The 17,371-nt window shown below is 34.2% G+C and overlaps 1 protein-coding gene and 1 non-coding gene across 3 annotated transcripts; one reads left to right on the forward strand and one right to left on the reverse strand.

Moving 5' to 3' along the window:
• Positions 1–2,056: 2,056 nt before the first annotated feature.
• TRNAA-AGC (transfer RNA alanine (anticodon AGC)) lies at positions 2,057–2,129 on the forward strand. Its single transcript has one exon. It is a non-coding gene; the product is annotated as a tRNA-Ala (tRNA).
• A 9,599-nt stretch (positions 2,130–11,728) lies between these two features.
• LOC126715083 (probable disease resistance protein At1g61300) lies at positions 11,729–16,404 on the reverse strand. Of its 2 annotated transcripts, XM_050415517.1 has the most exons (3): positions 16,120–16,404; positions 13,135–14,972; positions 11,729–12,951 (listed from the first exon to the last, which is right to left on the reverse strand). In XM_050415517.1, the coding sequence occupies exons 2-3, from the start codon at positions 14,960–14,962 to the stop codon at positions 12,032–12,034; spliced, it is 2,748 nt and encodes a 915-aa protein (XP_050271474.1). In that variant the 5' UTR covers positions 14,963–14,972; positions 16,120–16,404; the 3' UTR covers positions 11,729–12,031. The 2 variants fall into 2 exon arrangements, with proteins under 2 accessions (XP_050271474.1, XP_050271471.1); XM_050415514.1 differs by having other exon boundaries at positions 11,729–14,972.
• Between the last annotated feature and the right edge of the window lie 967 nt (positions 16,405–17,371).

Below are 17,371 nucleotides of genomic sequence, written 5' to 3' on the forward strand. Positions count from 1 at the left end.
TATATGTTAAAACCAAGCCAATCAATTTATAATTGTGCATATGAATCTATAGCAGAAAATTACACAATTCAATCTAGCAACATAACCATAGACTTGACAATAGTTCAAGCTTTTTAATCACAAAAAGGACATGTGTAGTCAACATAAGAACTGGTATGCAATTTGTCTTTCACCATATGAAGATCAATAGATCATGCATGTAATGCAACCCATTAATCAAGAAAGCAAATAATTACACTATGTTATAAAGTTTATATCACATTCAAGCTTCCTCAATTTGGGAAAAACTGTTTGTTTCAAGCCACTTGCTTTTTGTCTTACCAAATAAGCAATAGACAGGGGCGGAGGGAAGGGGGGTCGAGGGGGTACTTGCCCCCCCCCCCCCCTAACCTTCTCAAAAATTCTCAAGCAGTAGTACTAGTACTAAAATGCGGTAAAAGTCCCCACTTGACACAAAAGACAATCTATTTTTTCTTGTTATTTATAGTATTTATTAGTTTGTCAACAAGAAGACAATTTTACATTCACACGGCAACATTTTTATTACATAATGGGTCTCACCTAATAGTACATTTTTTTGCACACTACTTTGCCAACTACGATTGGAGGAGGAAAAAAAAAAAAAAAAAAACAGAATTGGACTTTGAAAGAAAAAACTTATGTTTATGTGTAATGTGCCTTCTTTAGTGCCTCACTAGTTGGTTTCCTGCTTACAATCTTTTCTCTAGCTATCAACCTTTTCAATATCAAACTTGAGTTTTTGCTATAAACTCGAATTTTAACAACTTAAAAAAGTAAAAATGTCTACAAGAAATTTTAGAAGCATTCATGGCATTGAATCACGTAGAGTCGAATACAACTTCATAAGTATATTGCTATATTCTTGATATTTTTACATTGCTTTATTTTTTCAATTTATTTTAAAGATTCAAATTACATGTTTAAATTGTGTGTATTTAGATTAATCCATTGATTTAATTGTTATTAGTTATGAATTGATAATTATTTTTTTACCTAAGTTTTCTTAATCCCTTGATTTAATTGTTATTAGCCATGTAGTGATGTAATTGGGGAACCCAATCATAATAATAAGTCTATATCATTTTCTAAATGAGCTCGTATTGAAGTAGATTTTGCATATGAGAAAAGTAAATTAGGAATAAAAAATGAATTAAAGTTACATTTTATATTAGATTGTGTATGACAATTACTTTAGAAAATAATCATTTATTTATTTTGTTATTAGTATCAATTAATATATTTTAGATTAATTTTACCTTTAATCTTGTCTTTTAATTTTGCATCCGGACTTGAACTCCTAGCTCCGCCACAGGCAACAAAACTATCTTTTCTGTGTTTCACCTATAGCAAATAAGTTGCCGAAAACTGCACATTCCCAAATGGCAGGACATAACCACCAAGCATCCAAAACCCTCAAATCTCCTCGTTACTACAAATTTCGATATATTTAAACATAAAACCAAAGAAGAAAATCTATGTTGTTGATGTAAGAAGAATTAATCACGTTCATTACTATATCACCTTATAAGCCTTTTTGTAGTGAATTGACAGAAGCTTTAGCAGTTTCCATAACAGTGTTCTTCCTTAACCAAACATCAAACATTAAAGATGTTGTGAAAATAACAAATAAAAAACACAAACATCAAACGAATTTACTAATACATGTGTTAAGAAACTACCATTAGAACCATGCAAAAGATTTCAGATTTTTATCTTACCTCTTCAAAATTTGATGATAAAGTTCGTGGGTCTTGGTGTACCGTCATGTGGTTTGTTCTTTCTAAATTTTGTTCTTGATAGTTGACAGGTGGGTTGTAAAGTTCGGAGCGGTGGATGGATATGGCGGCTGATGGTGGAGAAGTGAAGTCGTTTGTGTTGTCCTCTTAAGTGTTCGACGAAATGACTGTTTGGGATTTGAGAAGATGAAGAGGAAAAGAAACGTGTTATGGCTAACAAGTCGAATGCAAGAAGGGGAAGCGACACTTCAAGTATTGTTTGAATAAAGCTTTGCAAGCTTGAAACGAACCAGCAAGATGGGGATGTAGCTCAGATGGTAGAGCGCTCGCTTAGCATGCGAGAGGTACGGGGATCGATACCCCGCATCTCCACTATTTATTTTTCCCAAACCGCAAGTTTTTTGTTTTTGCTTTAATTTTTTTTAATTTTAATCTTTTTTTAACCTTTTTGTTAAATACCAAACTACCTTGAGAGAGAAGGTTCAGAACAATTTATGTTACTTCTAGTATGAGAGGATTTTGGTTAAATTGAATATTTGAATCTCTATTCGGTTGCTTAAGATTGTGAAAAAAGAAAAATCTTAAATATCGAACTACCTTGAGAGAGAAGGTTCAGAACGATTTATGTTACTTCTAGTATGAGAGGATTTTGGTTAAATTGAATATTTGAATCTCTATTCGGTTGCTTAAGATTGTGAAAAAAGGGAAATCAAAATGAAATCAAACAACATTATATATCGGCTGCTTAAGATTGTGAAAAAAGAGAAATCAAAATGAAATCAAACAATATTATTTATAAGGGTGTTTTGGGCTACAGAGATGAAATAATTCTTCTTTATTTTTTGGTTTTAAGTAAAATATAAGAATTCAAATAACCCATGCAAAAAGGTTGAGTTATAAAGGAAAACCTTTTTTTTTTTTACTGAACATGATAGGACTAAGTTGGTTGTCTGAGATTAAAACATAAGAAGTACAATGAAAAAAGAAAAAAGAAAAAAAAAAACTATTATAGCTTTGTTGACTATTTTAGCTATAAAATTTTAGTTTTGGTGGTTAAAATTAAGCAAGACCAAGAACCCATATGGCCCTTGTCATTTATGGTCTTTTCCAATCTGCAGGAACTATTGCTTGCTTTACATATTTCTCTGTTTTTATAAAATTACAGATTTTTTTTTAAAGCTTTTTGTTAAATACTGAACTACCTTGAGAGAGAAAGTTCAGAACGATTTATGTTACTTCTAGTATGAAAGGATTTTGGTTAAATTGAATATTTGAATCTCTATTCGGTTGCTTAAGGGCATGTTTAGTAAGTGTATTTAAATAGTATAATTTTTTGTTTTGTAATCTATAAAATGGTGAGTCCCACATTTGAATTTATTGTTTAGCTAATATTTTCTAAATATAATTTTTAGAAAACTATATCCTATTTTTTTGGTTTAGAACAAGATTTTGAAAACGGTGAAGGGGTGTTTTCAGGATACAGAACATGTTTTTAATGACATAGTTGTAAATAAATTGAAAATAGTGGATTTCACATATTTGTCCAAATTCTTTTATCTCTTAAATCAATAAGCTTATCTTTGTTACAAAAAGAATTCTCACACTTCAAATTTGAAACTTATCATTAAAAAAAAAAAAAAAAAAAGGTGATGAACTCTATTCCTTTATTATTATCCACAAAAAAAAAGTAATGTACAGAGTCTACATGTTACTTCTTGTAAATTTTAAAAAAAAAAATCTCAAAAATAGAAACAATCTCCCAAACAATTATTTTTTGTTTTTATTATTTTGAAATTTTTTCTTCAAAGTGGGAGCCAAACACGTATAATATAAAAATTATTATCTGAAAACTATTTTCAAGTTCAATTTTTTTTAAAAAAATTGTTTTTATACTGTTTTGAAAATAAAAACAAAAATCTTTCTACAAATCAGGCTCTAAGATTGTGAAAAAAGAGAAATCAAAATGAAATCAAACAATATTATTTATCGGTTGCTTAAGACTGTGAAAAAAGAGAAATCAAAATGAAATCAAACAATACTATTTATCAAAGGTGTTTTGGGTTACAGAGATGAAATAATTCTTCTTTATTTTTTGGTTTTAAGTAAAACATAAGAATTCAAATAAAATATGCAAAAAGGTTGAGTTATAAAGGAAAACCTTTTTTTCACTGAACGTGACAGGACTAACTTGAATTGGCTGTCTGAGATTAAAAAACAAGAAGTACAATGAAAAAAAGAAAAAGAAAAAGAAAATATTATAGCTTTGTTGACTATTTTAGTTATAAAATTTTAGTTTCGGTGGTTAAAATTAAGCAAGACCAAGAAACCAGATGGCCCTTGTCATTTATGGTCTTTTCAAATCTGCAGGAACTATTACTTGCATTACATATTTCTCTGTTTTTATAAAATTACACTCTGTAAGTAGAATGTATAAGCTGATTTTTGTTGTGTTCATGAATTTAAAATTAACTTTTGGTTACTGCTATTTGTGTACATGAAGTCCTAATCCTGGTCATAATAGGCTTCAAACTATTGCATTTACATGTAAAGAAGAAAAAATTATTCCCAAGGGTTATTTGGTATTTAGCCGACCAGAGCAACCCAAACAGATTAAAATGCAATCAATTCGGTTCGATGTTAGTGGTGACGCCACCTTATGGCCAGGTTGTCCCAAGACCACCTTGACCCGAAAAAAAAAATATATATATATAATAATTTAAAATTTTATATTTATTTACCTTTTAAAAAAATTTTGGGACCATCTTGAATTTTTTTTATGTCAATAAAATTAAATTTTAGTCCATAATTTGAGCAACTTAACAATATATTGGGGTCTTTCAAGCAAAAAGGAAAAACTCAAAAAAAAAAAAAATTTGAACTAAAATCTGAAGAAAAAAAAAAAAAAATATATATATATATATATAATAAAACTACTATAGGCTAGGCAATGGCTTAATTCCTTCGACTAAGATCACTGTCCAATACAACACAATTTTCAACCTTTTATTATTTTTTATTACATTATTATTTTTCCTCACCAGACATATATTACTTAATTCTCATTTTTAATTATTTTTTCTTGTTTATTCTTAACTACACACGACTTCTGTCTCCTCGATTTTTACACTTTATACTTTTAAATTTTATCACATCTTCATCTACACTTTTACATCTACGTTTTACCTTCTTCCTTGTTCGTAACTTTTGTGTCTGTACCAGTACCAGTGCGGCAGTGCCTCTTGTTAAGTTTTGAGTCTCAAATTTCTCAATATGATTTTTTTTAGCTGTACAGGTACCTTTGTTCATTTCATTTCTTTTCATTTTTTTTTTTAACCTTTTGAGGTTTTATGGTTTACAGAATGCAAATTTGTTTTGATTTTAAGATTTTTTTTTTTTTTTTTTAAGCACAAACTTCATGCCAGCCGAATCTTAAATTTCGGCCGGTATTTACCGAAACACCCGAAATAGACTGAAATGACTCGAAATTTTTTCTGAAGTGGAATAGGATGGGTTACTATTCTAGTATTTTCCGGCTGTTACGCCCAGAACGGAATAGAATTAATAACATTAAATCAAATCTAATTATCTAAAGGCTAAAAAGAAATAAGATTGTGTAAATTTCTGCTTCCTAAGGAACACCTTGAACAAAATTTCTAGAGCTGCCACTGTTCGATGTTCCTTCCCTACAGTTTGGTGTCGGTGCCAAATATGACAAAACCAAAAATTTCGGTTTAGCGATTCCTTCAACCCCCGGGCAACTGAAACCAACCAATTTCACCAAGCCAGTGTAGAAAGAGCTAATGGATCAAATATGAGGCCAATGCAAAAATCTCATATTCTATTTGCAAAGAGGGCTGTTTCTCAGGCCTATACTCTCGCAGGAGACGAATAACAGATTCAGAATATTCCATACACAGAGGGCACCAAGCATCAAGGGTGAAATAAAATGGATGCATGACGTTTGCTCTTGCTAGGGTCATTTTTTTCCCTAGCCCCAGCAGACGTGTAAAGACTAGAGACTTTAGACAAGTCTTTAAAAAAAAAAAAAAAAAAACTTTTCTTTGGTTAACGTGTAAAGATTTAGGTGATAAAATGGATGTTTCCTTCAAAAAAAGGTAATAAAATGGATGCATTGGTTTTGCTTACACCCCAATTCAGTTTGAATTTATTCTCTTTATTTATTAGTTTTTTGTTTCCCCCTAAACCGTAGTCGGCGACGCGTAAGTGAATATTTATTTCTGCATCGTGAAATACTGAAATCTGCTCGAAATGACGGCGCTCAATCACTTATTATTGTTTATATTTATGCATTTAACTATTTTTGTTTATTGAAATCTTCCCCGAAATAACGGCGCGCAATTATTAAGTTTATTTTTGCTTACTGAGAGATCTTCCCCGAAATATTATTTATAAATCTCCTCCGAATAGCTTCAATTATTTGTTACTACATTTTGTGTGCTCGCAAGTGTGTTCAATCAAAATATGAATTTGAATTCAAAGGCAAAGGAATTTTTCAGTATAATTCTGACATATATAGTCCCAGTTTATCGAAATTTGATCCACGATTCCCGACATCACCTACCAATAAAGATGTTGAGCTTGATGAATTACTAGCACCTGGATTGGTGGCTGAGCATGAGCACCGCAAAATGAACTGGACTAATGCTATGGTCGCTTTTTGCTTTGCGTTGGCCATTGGTATAGCGCTACTGCCAATTCAAATTCACATCCAACTCCACACATCGCTCCTCTGGCTCTCTCTAACAGTTGTACTCGGTTTTGTTTGTTTCTTCGTTAGCGAATTCATCGATTCCAAGTTTGTCGTCACTGTTCGAGTGCTCCAGAGATTGGGTCGATTCTTCACTGTCACCGCGTTTTTTATGGCCATTACCCTTCGATTTCCTTTCTACTTCAAATGCACGAGCTGGGCTGTCTATTTCATTTCCTTCCTCGCCATTTTCTTCAGCAGTTTCTTTTAGCTTTGGGGGTTCAGGTTTGGTTCGAAACTAGAAGAAGAAAAGAAAGTGTACTTTTCGACGAATGTTTCTTACGGGTCCCACCAAGAACAATATCCATATATTACTGTATCCTATGATTTTTTTTTTTTTTTTTGGGGGTGGGGTGAGAAAATGAATCCATGTTTTTTTTGCGTGTATTAATTGGTGTGTGTGTTTTATTTGATTTTTTTTTTTTAATTTAAGGGAATGATTTCAACTCTGATGGATGTTTCGAAACAATATTAAAAATGTGTGGTTTCAGTTGGCATAATTAGTTTTCTAGTAATTGAATAAAAAATCTGGTATTCAATCTTCGCCTACACCAATATTACAAATAATATATTATAAGTTTTTATAATAATGAAAACAATGTTATTTAATCTTTATATAGAAAGGAAGAAACGAAAATTAAATGTTGGGTTTAAAAGTAGTATTGTGACTATTGTCTATGGATTGAGATTAGGTGCAATAGGTATTGCACCTGATACAATGGGTGCGAGTGGCTGGGATTTTAAGTTGCAAAAAGTAACTTTAAATTTCAACTATTAAATAAAAAAATTTTTTAAAGTAAAATTAGTAAAAATATATCGTTAAAGAGAGGGGAGTTAATTGCATGGTACAATTGCATATAACAATAGCACTCAATCCATTGTCTATACACTATAGGTAGTTTCATTTTTGGAAACTGAACTATTAATTGTTTAATATACCAAGTTCAACTAAATACTACTATTTCTCAACAACCAAAAAAAAAAAAAAAAAAAAAAATCAATAAACACTAACATTAACCAAAACAAATTTGTAGACAAGTATTCTATTCTTTCCTACTAAAACCAATGCATCTAAAATTTTACATCCCTTAACTAGGTAGAAAATCATCAAGCACTGATATACGCCACAAATATCTCCATGTAACCTACAAAAATTTTCTTTCAAAATTTCAACAATATGCATCAAAATTCTAAACCATCGATAAAGGCAATCATACATTCAAACCTTCTGTCCAACATTTATGTACATACTCAACTCCAAAACAACAAAATATCAAGGGTTTAACATGCTCCAACAAACTAGAGCCCAAAAAATCCTAGTTATTACACCCGGACCAAATGTTGACCCGATCTATGAGCTAAAAAAAATAGCACTTAGCATCTCAAAACACTACTTTATCCATTTTAACACCCCGCTTTATAATACACCTAACATCAAAGGTTTTATATTTTTTACCACTTTATTAAAATATAATTTCCTTATTCTTGTTTATTCTTTACATCTCTTTCTTTCTCTTTCTCTATGTTTATCTCTCTTCTCCCAAACAAAAACACCCAAGCCACCACTCATGGCCACCGCCACCATCTGAAACCCAACCCATTGCCACTGCCCATCGAAACCCATTGCAAAACCCACGGAAATCCACCGAACTGCAAAACCCAACCACTGCCACCAGCCACCAACCACCATCGCCCACACCCACTGCCACTGCCACCACCAAAACCCATTGCAAAACCCACTAATACCCAACCCATTGCCATTACCCACCGAAACCCACTATCGCTGCCCACACCCACTTCCACAGCCACAACCACCCCCAACCTCAACTCCCAATCACCAAAATCACAAACAAAAACAAACTCAAAATCAAATCACAAACCCACTTTGAAATCAAACACAAATCCAAACTAAAAATCCCTTTATTTTCAAACCTTAACAACCAAACCCAAATAAAAAATCTCATTTTTCAATTCCCAAACCCACTAATCAAACGGGGAGTGAAAAAAAAAAAGAAAAAAAGAAAAAAAAGAAGAAGGAAAATAGAAAGAGCTTGAGAGAAGAGAGAGTTCGGCCTTGAGATTCCCACCATGAAGTTGCTGGTGAGTGGTGACATTCTTGTGGAGATTGGCCATGGAGGTTCAGCCTTGGAAGGGAGGAGCTTAAGCTATGAAATAGAGAGAAACAAGAGACACGAGAAAGAGAGAAGTGAGAGAGGAGAGAGAAGAAAGAAGAGGAAAAAAGAGAGAGAAAGAGAGATCGTTGGAATAAAAAAATAATTTTTAGTTTAACATTACTGAGAGAGCTATTAGAGCATCAACATCCCACAATTCCAATTCTACTCTATTTTACCATTTCAAAAAGGCACTTTATCATTATACCATACCATTTTACAATACCTCCAGCATCCCAAACTTTTATTTTCTTATTCTATTCATTAAAATAATATATCTACACAATAAAATAATATTTTTACACAATAAAATAATATATCCCCCAATCACCATCATTTATTCTTTCTTTCTCATTCTTTCTATTCAATAACCACAAATTTTACAGAAAACACCATCACTACATGCCCACCACCTCCCACCACCGCTGCACTACACACACCTGACACCACCACCACCACCACCACCACCACCACCAGCAACCCATAATCTACCATCAACACAAAAAAAAAAAAACCCAGACCATCAAACACTAAAATCACCCAAACACCACAGCCTAACGCCGATCACCCTAACACCACACCAATCACCCAAAAAAAAAAACCACCTGCAGAAATCCACAGCCCAACGCCAATTACCCAAACACCGATCACCCACGCCGATTCGAACCCACGCAACCCACGGCAAACCCACAGCCCAACGCCGATCTCCACACCACACCTAAACACCGATCTCTGCGCCAAACCGCAAACGCCGATCTCCACTCCACCACACTGATCTGGAGTTTTGGTGGCTATGGAGTTTTGAGTTTGAAGAGAGGGAGTGAGTGAGGACTGAAAGGAGAGAGAATCAAAGATTGAGAGACCGATGAAGAGAGAGACACAATAAAATATTAGTTTTTTGTTTTAGAATTGTGCTACAGTGCAATTCTAAAGGTAGAATTGCACTGTAGCACTATTGCAAAAAACTTTGCAATTCTTGGCATTAGCATTTCCTGATGCAGTATATTTTGGGGCTTGAAATGCTAAATTTCCCTTACCTTTGGCATTAGCATTCCCCAGTGCTAATGCTCTTATAGTGTAAAATTTTTTGACATTTGAGAGTTTTGATGTAGTGGGTATTTTTATGGGTTGGATGTTAAATTAGACTTTTTAGCATTTTTAGTATCCTTGATGTGAATGCTCTAAAAGAGTCAACAAAGTGGATCAATTAATGTAATTTTACACAATTCACAAACTCAGCCGGGTTAATAAAACCCAGTCGGGTCACACAGGTTTCTTAAAACCCACCGAGTTGCACCGGTTTTGACCGGGTCATGTACTGTTCCGATCCAATTGATCACTCGGCTCGATCTATGTGCTAGGCCACTAGGTCACTGGTCAAACTGGTCAGGGCGGGCTGGGTTTAATAACACTGCAAAAAATACATCAATGCTTAAAGGAAATCAACTCTTATGAGTTCCAGTAACTCAATTGGTTAAGTTTTTGATGGTTGAATAAAAGATCTAGAGTTCAATTCCCGCCTACACTAAAAACCGATAGGTGTCTTAGTCTGATAATAAAGGACTTGGTTTAGGTCCAGTGCATCTAGTGCACTAGACTCGATCAAATGGTGACATGTGTATAAAAGTAGACACATGTCATCATCTCAATGGGTCCAATATTACTGGATACTGGACCTAAGTTTGACCAAATAATAAATAGCTATTATAAAAAACGGACACCATAAATTAAAACTCTAAAAAATAAATAAATAAATAAATAAACATTGATAAAAGAAACTACAGCTCCTCTTGTCACCTCTATCTCTGTCATTGCTTTCAAGAAAAGAACGTCTCTACTATAAAAATAGGTAAGGGTGAGTGTAAAAACAAGTACAAGGCTAGTCACATTTTAATCCCCATTGTTAAATTTGATAATAGTAATACCCAAGTCTCGATATTCTCTTGATTAAAAGAAAATTTCATCATTCACAAGGTAAGATTTAACCAAGTATCTTATATAAGTAAATAACATCATGTAAGATAGTTTGGCATCCAAATTTTCATATTGAAGCTACATTTTCTTCTTGGTATGACAAAAACACTACTCATTGTATAATTAAATTGCGACATTAGTGTAGTGACAGGGTACGGATGGATTTCCCATAAGGATTGTAAGGTGATAAGCATTGCTTTATACTTGTATGCTTGGATATTTTGGATTTTTCTTTTCTTAGGAATGTTTGATCTACACCAAAGTCCACTCATGTTGGTTGCGATTTCCATTCTAAATATCCAACTAAAATTTGTGTTTCCTTGTTATAATTTGTATCCTTGCCCGTGCATTCGCATGTGTTAAGAACTAGTTACACTAAAAATCAAAATTATGGAGAATGATAGCCTGCTTGAAGAAGTTACATTTGCTCTTGCTTAAAGAAGGATTTGAAGCAAAGAAGTGAGTGCCATTACTTATTCTACAACTTGACTAAAATATAGGCATTCAGGCTTCAGCTCACTTTAATTGCCTTTTGTTATGTATCCCACATCAGGCTAAAATGAATATTCAAAGGGATACTCACAATAAAAGAACTTGTAGAAGGTTAAGCATAAAGAAGCATTTATATTGAGAGGAGAGGATAGGAGGGCTCCAAAAGTTCCCATAAGGGAAGTTTAATATACTCAGCATAGAAAAACATGGTTTTGTGTTCCTCTTAACTCAACTAGTATGTCTCTTACCGAGATTTGGATTTGAATCCTGCCTACATCAAAAAGAAACTTATTAGTGTCTTGACTTAATGATAAAGAACAATTAAATGGATGTCAGTCATACCCATAAGTTTTAAATTCCATCTATCAAAAATAAAAAACTTAGAAAACATGGTTATTTGACCAAAAGTGGGTTCCAAATTAAAAGAAAATTTTAATTCATAGGAAACACTTACTAGAAAAGTTTTGAAAGTTAAGTTGCGTTTGGTTCAATGTAGATCAAACTTTGAGTGTAAAATGAATGCAAGGAAAAGTGAATTCCTGTAAAGAGAATGAAATCCGGGTGTTTGGTTCTACAATGGAAAATAGTCCGAAAATCGATTTCCGGTGTTTGGTAACATTCTAAAAATGTTATTTTCCTACAAATTTTTCACATTTTCTCAGCATCCAAATAAATTTTATTACAAAAAATTTCAAAATATACACTTAACACAACCAAAAATCAAAATAAAAACATTTAACACAATCAAAATCAAAAGTCACAAGACCAATAAGCAACATATAAACTGCCCTTCTTGTAAATTTTTCCCACAAAAAAAAAATAAATAAAAAAAAGAAAAAAGAAAAAAAAGAAAAAAAAGAAAAAAGAGGCTATCCCCAAGTCTGTACTGATTGAACCAAAGGCTGAAGGACATTCTTAGCATTGGGATGGTCCCACTCTAGGGCTTCCCATATGTTTGTTGAGATTCTTTGTAGTTTAGGTGGAGGAGATGGTTGTCCGCCAATAAGGGGTAGAGAGAGAGGAATTCTCTTTAGTTTTGGACATCCAAATACTTGGATTACTTCGAGAGAATAGCAGACCATTGTGCCCCTATAAATTCTCTCCAGTTGTGGTAGACAATCAAGGGACAGATACCTCAGTTGTGGGAGAGATATTGGGAAATCATTATTAGAAGAGAGGTTGCTGCTCTCACCCAGCGCATATTCATGTCCTGTTGCTGTTATTTCTTTCATTTGCTTACAGGAAGAGACATCAAGAGATTCCAGGTTTTTAAGGTGCAGCAGCAAGCTGACCTCAAACAGCTTCTTCATACTTTGACAGCTCCAAATGGATAAGTTTTTTAGAGCAGAAAATGTGCCAGGAGGAAGTGGTGCAGCTCTTCCTCCCCTAAAAAGGTCACACAAGTTGCACAAACTAAAAAGTGTTAGGGACTCAAGGTTTTCGAGTAGGATGTAAGATGACTGTTGAAGTATGCACTCTATTCCATTGCAATTAGAAAGTACACAAGTCTTTAATTCACTAGCATTGTTCAATGAAGAAATACTGGATAAACTGATGATATCATGACATTTGATAATTTGTAAGGTCTGAATGTCACCTGGCAGAAGAAGCATCATGTCTTCTCCTCTGCCAATATTGCATTTTGTAAACTGTACTTCTTTTTGAAAAGATTCCATTTCTTCTTCAATTGCCTCATTCCCTTCTCCCACTCGGATGAAATAATTGTTTGGTCCTTGTTCTTGCAGACATCTCACATATGCATTAAAATCATTCTGGTCATACAACTGGCCTGCAAAAGTTTCTAACTTTCTTAGGCTTGCCACTTCCTCTCCTTTCACTTTCAAGGTTTTTGAAGCCCCATAAAACATGAGGAATTGGAGAGAAGTGAGTTTAGGTAATATCCCTGAAGGTATAATTTCCAGATTGCGTGCATAGAGATTAAGATACCTAAGACTGACCAACATTTCCATACCTTGGGGTACCTCCTTGATTCCACTATGACTGAAGTCTAGCTTCATTAACACCTTCATCTTTGCTAAGGAGGGCACATACTTCAATCGGTAACAACCTCTCAGTAATAAAGCTGTGAGATTCTCCAACCCAGACACGGAATCTGGCAAAATCTCAAGGCCAGTATCGGATAGATCAAGAACCTGGAGCGCATGCATATGCACAAAAAAAGAATTTGGAATGAGAGTCAAAGTATGATTTGATGATAGCAACAGGGTTGAGAGCCTACGACACTTGGGTGATAAGTTGGAAGGGACTTCTGATATGTAGTTGTGCATTAAGGAGACCTTCTCAAGATTCTCTGCCCACTTCTCAATGTTTGGAAAATTTCTCAAATACACAGCAGCTTCTACCAGGAATCGAGGACTTGTGCTTGTGATCTGGAGTGCCATGTCTCGAATCAAATCATGCATTTTCACCCATTTCATATCCTTGTTTTGGTCCGCAACACTTTCTAGTAGGCAAGAATTTTCAAGCTTATTTAACATAGCATGGCCCTTGTCAAACTCTGCACGCTTGTTCTTCATTCCTTCTATTACTCCTCCTGCAATTAAATGCTCTATCAACTCCTTTCTCCCAATCAAAAAGTCTTCTGGGTATAGTGCACAATAAAGGAGACAATGTCTAAGTCTCTCATCTTGCAGATGAATATAACTAAACTTTAGCTGTTCATATACCTTCCCCATGTCATTGAGGCCCGATGTAGAGACTCTCAGTTCTTCCAATGCATTCCTCCACTCACAATGGTCAACTACACCCTTCATACTTCTAGCTATTGTGATAATTGCAAGTGGCAAACGACCACACTCTTTAGCAATATCCTTTGCAATTGTTTCTATTTCTGGAGCAACAAGGTCACGTCCAACTTTTTCCAAGAATAAATTCCATGTTTCATTTTCAGAAAGGAGCTGCACTTGGATTTTTTTGCATCCCATTCTTACACATACATCAGATAATCGAGTTGTTAATACTAATTTGCATTCATTATCTCTAGTAGGTTCTGGGATCCCTATCTCCTCAAGTTCAAATTCTTCCCACAGATCATCTAAAATTAGAACATACCTCTTTCTCATTCTAAACATTGCCATTAACTTTGCTGCCCTTACTGTGTCACTTTCGTTTTCTGAAAGGCCTAATTGAAAGGCATGTGCAATTTTACTCTGCAATTGAATCACACTGCTAGCCTTTGGTACAGTGATCCATACGGCATTATCAAACTTACCAGTCTCAATTAAGAGCTGATTATAGATATGTTTCATGATGGTCGTTTTGCCAACACCTCCAATTCCATGAACTCCTACTTTTCTGACGTCATTATCCATCAAACATGCCCAAATTTGGTCCATATTTCTTCTAGTTGTGTCACCTACTACTATTGCCGTCGGCAGCATCACCCTATTGCCATCAGGACCATCAACTACCAAACTGTCATTAAAACTTCCCTTCTGATGAAGCTCTTCCACTTCCTGAATTTTTTTAATTACAAGTTTTCCTAAATGAGCGCGTGAGAGAAATTTCCCCTCTCCAACTTCTTGGTTTATGGTTTCCACCTCACCATTCATCTTTTTCACATTTTCCAACCAAAGTTGAACCTCTTTCTTTAACTGTTTTCCTAAACAAAGCTCTACATTCATTCTTGATTCAATGTCCTCCTTCCGACTATTCACGACTTCCAACTTGTTATGGAGAAGTATCATCTTTTCTTCAAGGCTTCTATGATATTTCACACATTTACCAAGTGGAGCCCATATTATTTTTGCAATTTCTAAGATTGTCCCTGACAGCTCCATAATTAAGTTCCTGCATAGTTACAATAATTAATTTCTAAAATAGGCACATTCGGTCAAATCTTATATTGAAAGAAGCATACAGAAAATGCTTGGCCAAGTTTTCAAAAAAATATTGGAGTGACTCCTCCTTAATGCTTGGCCATGTTCAGAAACAAATACTAGAATAAAATGCTTGATGTCTCCTTCACTCTCTCTTCATACAGATCTTTTACAGCTTGGCAATCTGTATGTTGAATTGGAAATATATTGATTATCGACCCTTAGTTTCTTGCAATTTGAAACCTGTTTTTGATTCTGCTCCTTCAATTGGCAATACAAAAGTTTCCAGTATTTTAGTTTAGTTACTTTTTATTGAATTTCTGTATGGCTATTCAGATTTTATGAGAGAATGTGTGATTGACACTGTGAGTGAGGGTCCAAGGAGTTTCAGCATAACTTCTTTGTTATAAAAGATCTTTACTAGATTCACTCCCCATAATACTACACACTTAATGGGAAGAAAATTGTTTTGTGACAGTTCACCCACCTCACCCCCCCCCCCCCCCCCCCCCCAACATTTCTCAACTCAACTGAGTTCTATTTAAGTCTTGTTCATGTTCTGTTCTGCAAGCTGTATTTTTTTTTTTTGTTTTCTACAGCTCTGTGTATACCTGTTCTTTTTCTCTGTACTTTTTCTGTCCCATAAAATTCATGTACCAAACAAAAAGAAAATTGCATCACTTATACCAAAAGCTTAAGCTGTGGCATAAAAGAAAGGCTTAAGCTGTGTGGAGACAGGCTCAAGCTCATGACTACTTATTTTGATACCATGATAAAATATTTCCTGTTGTAAACGTGGATCAATTTAAGCAGAAATATCCGTGGATCTAATAGTTAGTGAGTGAGTGATCTTGGTCTGAATATTTTACAAGGGGACAGCCCAAGTGATCAGATTTTCTCTTTCCATATATTGAAGATACAGTCAACTTAGAATATTACATGAGAAATTAAACACACAGAAAAGCTGAAGCAATGGTCCTTAGACCAAATAGCATCCCCCAATAAACAAGGAGTAAAGGACGAGATCACAACTCAACACAACAAATATGTAAGTTGAATGTGCCATTAAAAAAAGAAATAGCTGAACCTACAAGAATTTTGAGAATAATATAAAGTACCTGCCTTGATCACAAACTGGTACCACTTTGGAAGAGGTCTGATTCAATTCAAAGGATGTGTGGAAGTAACATTAAGAAGTCTAACAGTCAATGAAAGAGAAGAAATCCAGAGAGTAAAAAGAGCAAGCATCAGACCATGACTAAAGATGGGAAATATTATGTGGACTTGGATGGACAACAGCGTAAGGATAGGTTATCTTGCCATGACTACGAGTCAACGAGGGTATTTCCTATGTGAAAAAAGTTCTATTACAATTGTCATAACTCCGTTATTTGTGAGGCAATCTAGTCAATTGATTAAGAAACACAGTAAAAGGATTTCTCCATTGAACCCTATTTTGGTCTAGCGGCCTAGGGAAAGTTATCAATGGGACCATCGTCTAATATCTCACTCTTCAACAAGTGGGATCCACATGCATAGAGAGGTTGATCTCAAGAGATTGTCTCACAACTTCACAAGATACCCTTCCTATTTATGGTTTTCTTGTTCTTTTACTTGTGAATTATCAAACAAATGGGACGGCCAAGATAAAAGTCCTCTCTTTCAGACTCCATATTGCTATATGGGAAACAACCAGTGGCACTGTTGGTCAAGGTAGCATTAATTCTTCCAAGATTTATCTGTTATTTTGTTCCAAATTGTATGGTGTTATCATATTTTTCTGACTTTTTTTTTTCCGTTGAATCATATTTTTCTGACTTGACCTTATTGTTTCTAGAAGGATTGCACATTGTATGCAAGTCTTTTTTATTCATAAATTAGTTTATATTATTGATTATTTAACCTATTAAATCATTCAAGCATGATTATTCCAACACAAAAGTCTCCATAATTTATAGAAGTTTGGTTTGAGGGAAAGAGCCTTCGAATAATTGGGTTTAATTTCATAATGGTATAAACATGAGAAGAATGCAGATTTGATGTGCCTAGCTCTTACAATTAGGTCAATTTTATGGTTGTGATTGTTGTGTATCTTTGGAGATGCCTTCTATATATATATATATTTGCTAAAATTATTGACTTGTTTAGTTTCCAGGTAGTACAAAAAAATCAATTTAGTGGAGGCTCTGAAGGGAAAGCCAAAATGTTTTTGTAAGGTTTGAGGTTGTACACTGAGGAAAGAGAAAATGTTTTCTTGCTTTCTTGTTTTCTTGTTTGGCTTAATTTCATAAAGTGTTGCTATCAGTTTCCCAGATAAATACCTAATTCTTCTGTTTTCCCTGATCCATACAGCCTATAGGTACAGGTGAA

Source organism: Quercus robur, chromosome 2 (assembly GCF_932294415.1).
Source record: "Quercus robur chromosome 2, dhQueRobu3.1, whole genome shotgun sequence".
In the NCBI taxonomy this organism is placed as follows: domain Eukaryota; kingdom Viridiplantae; phylum Streptophyta; class Magnoliopsida; order Fagales; family Fagaceae; genus Quercus; species Quercus robur.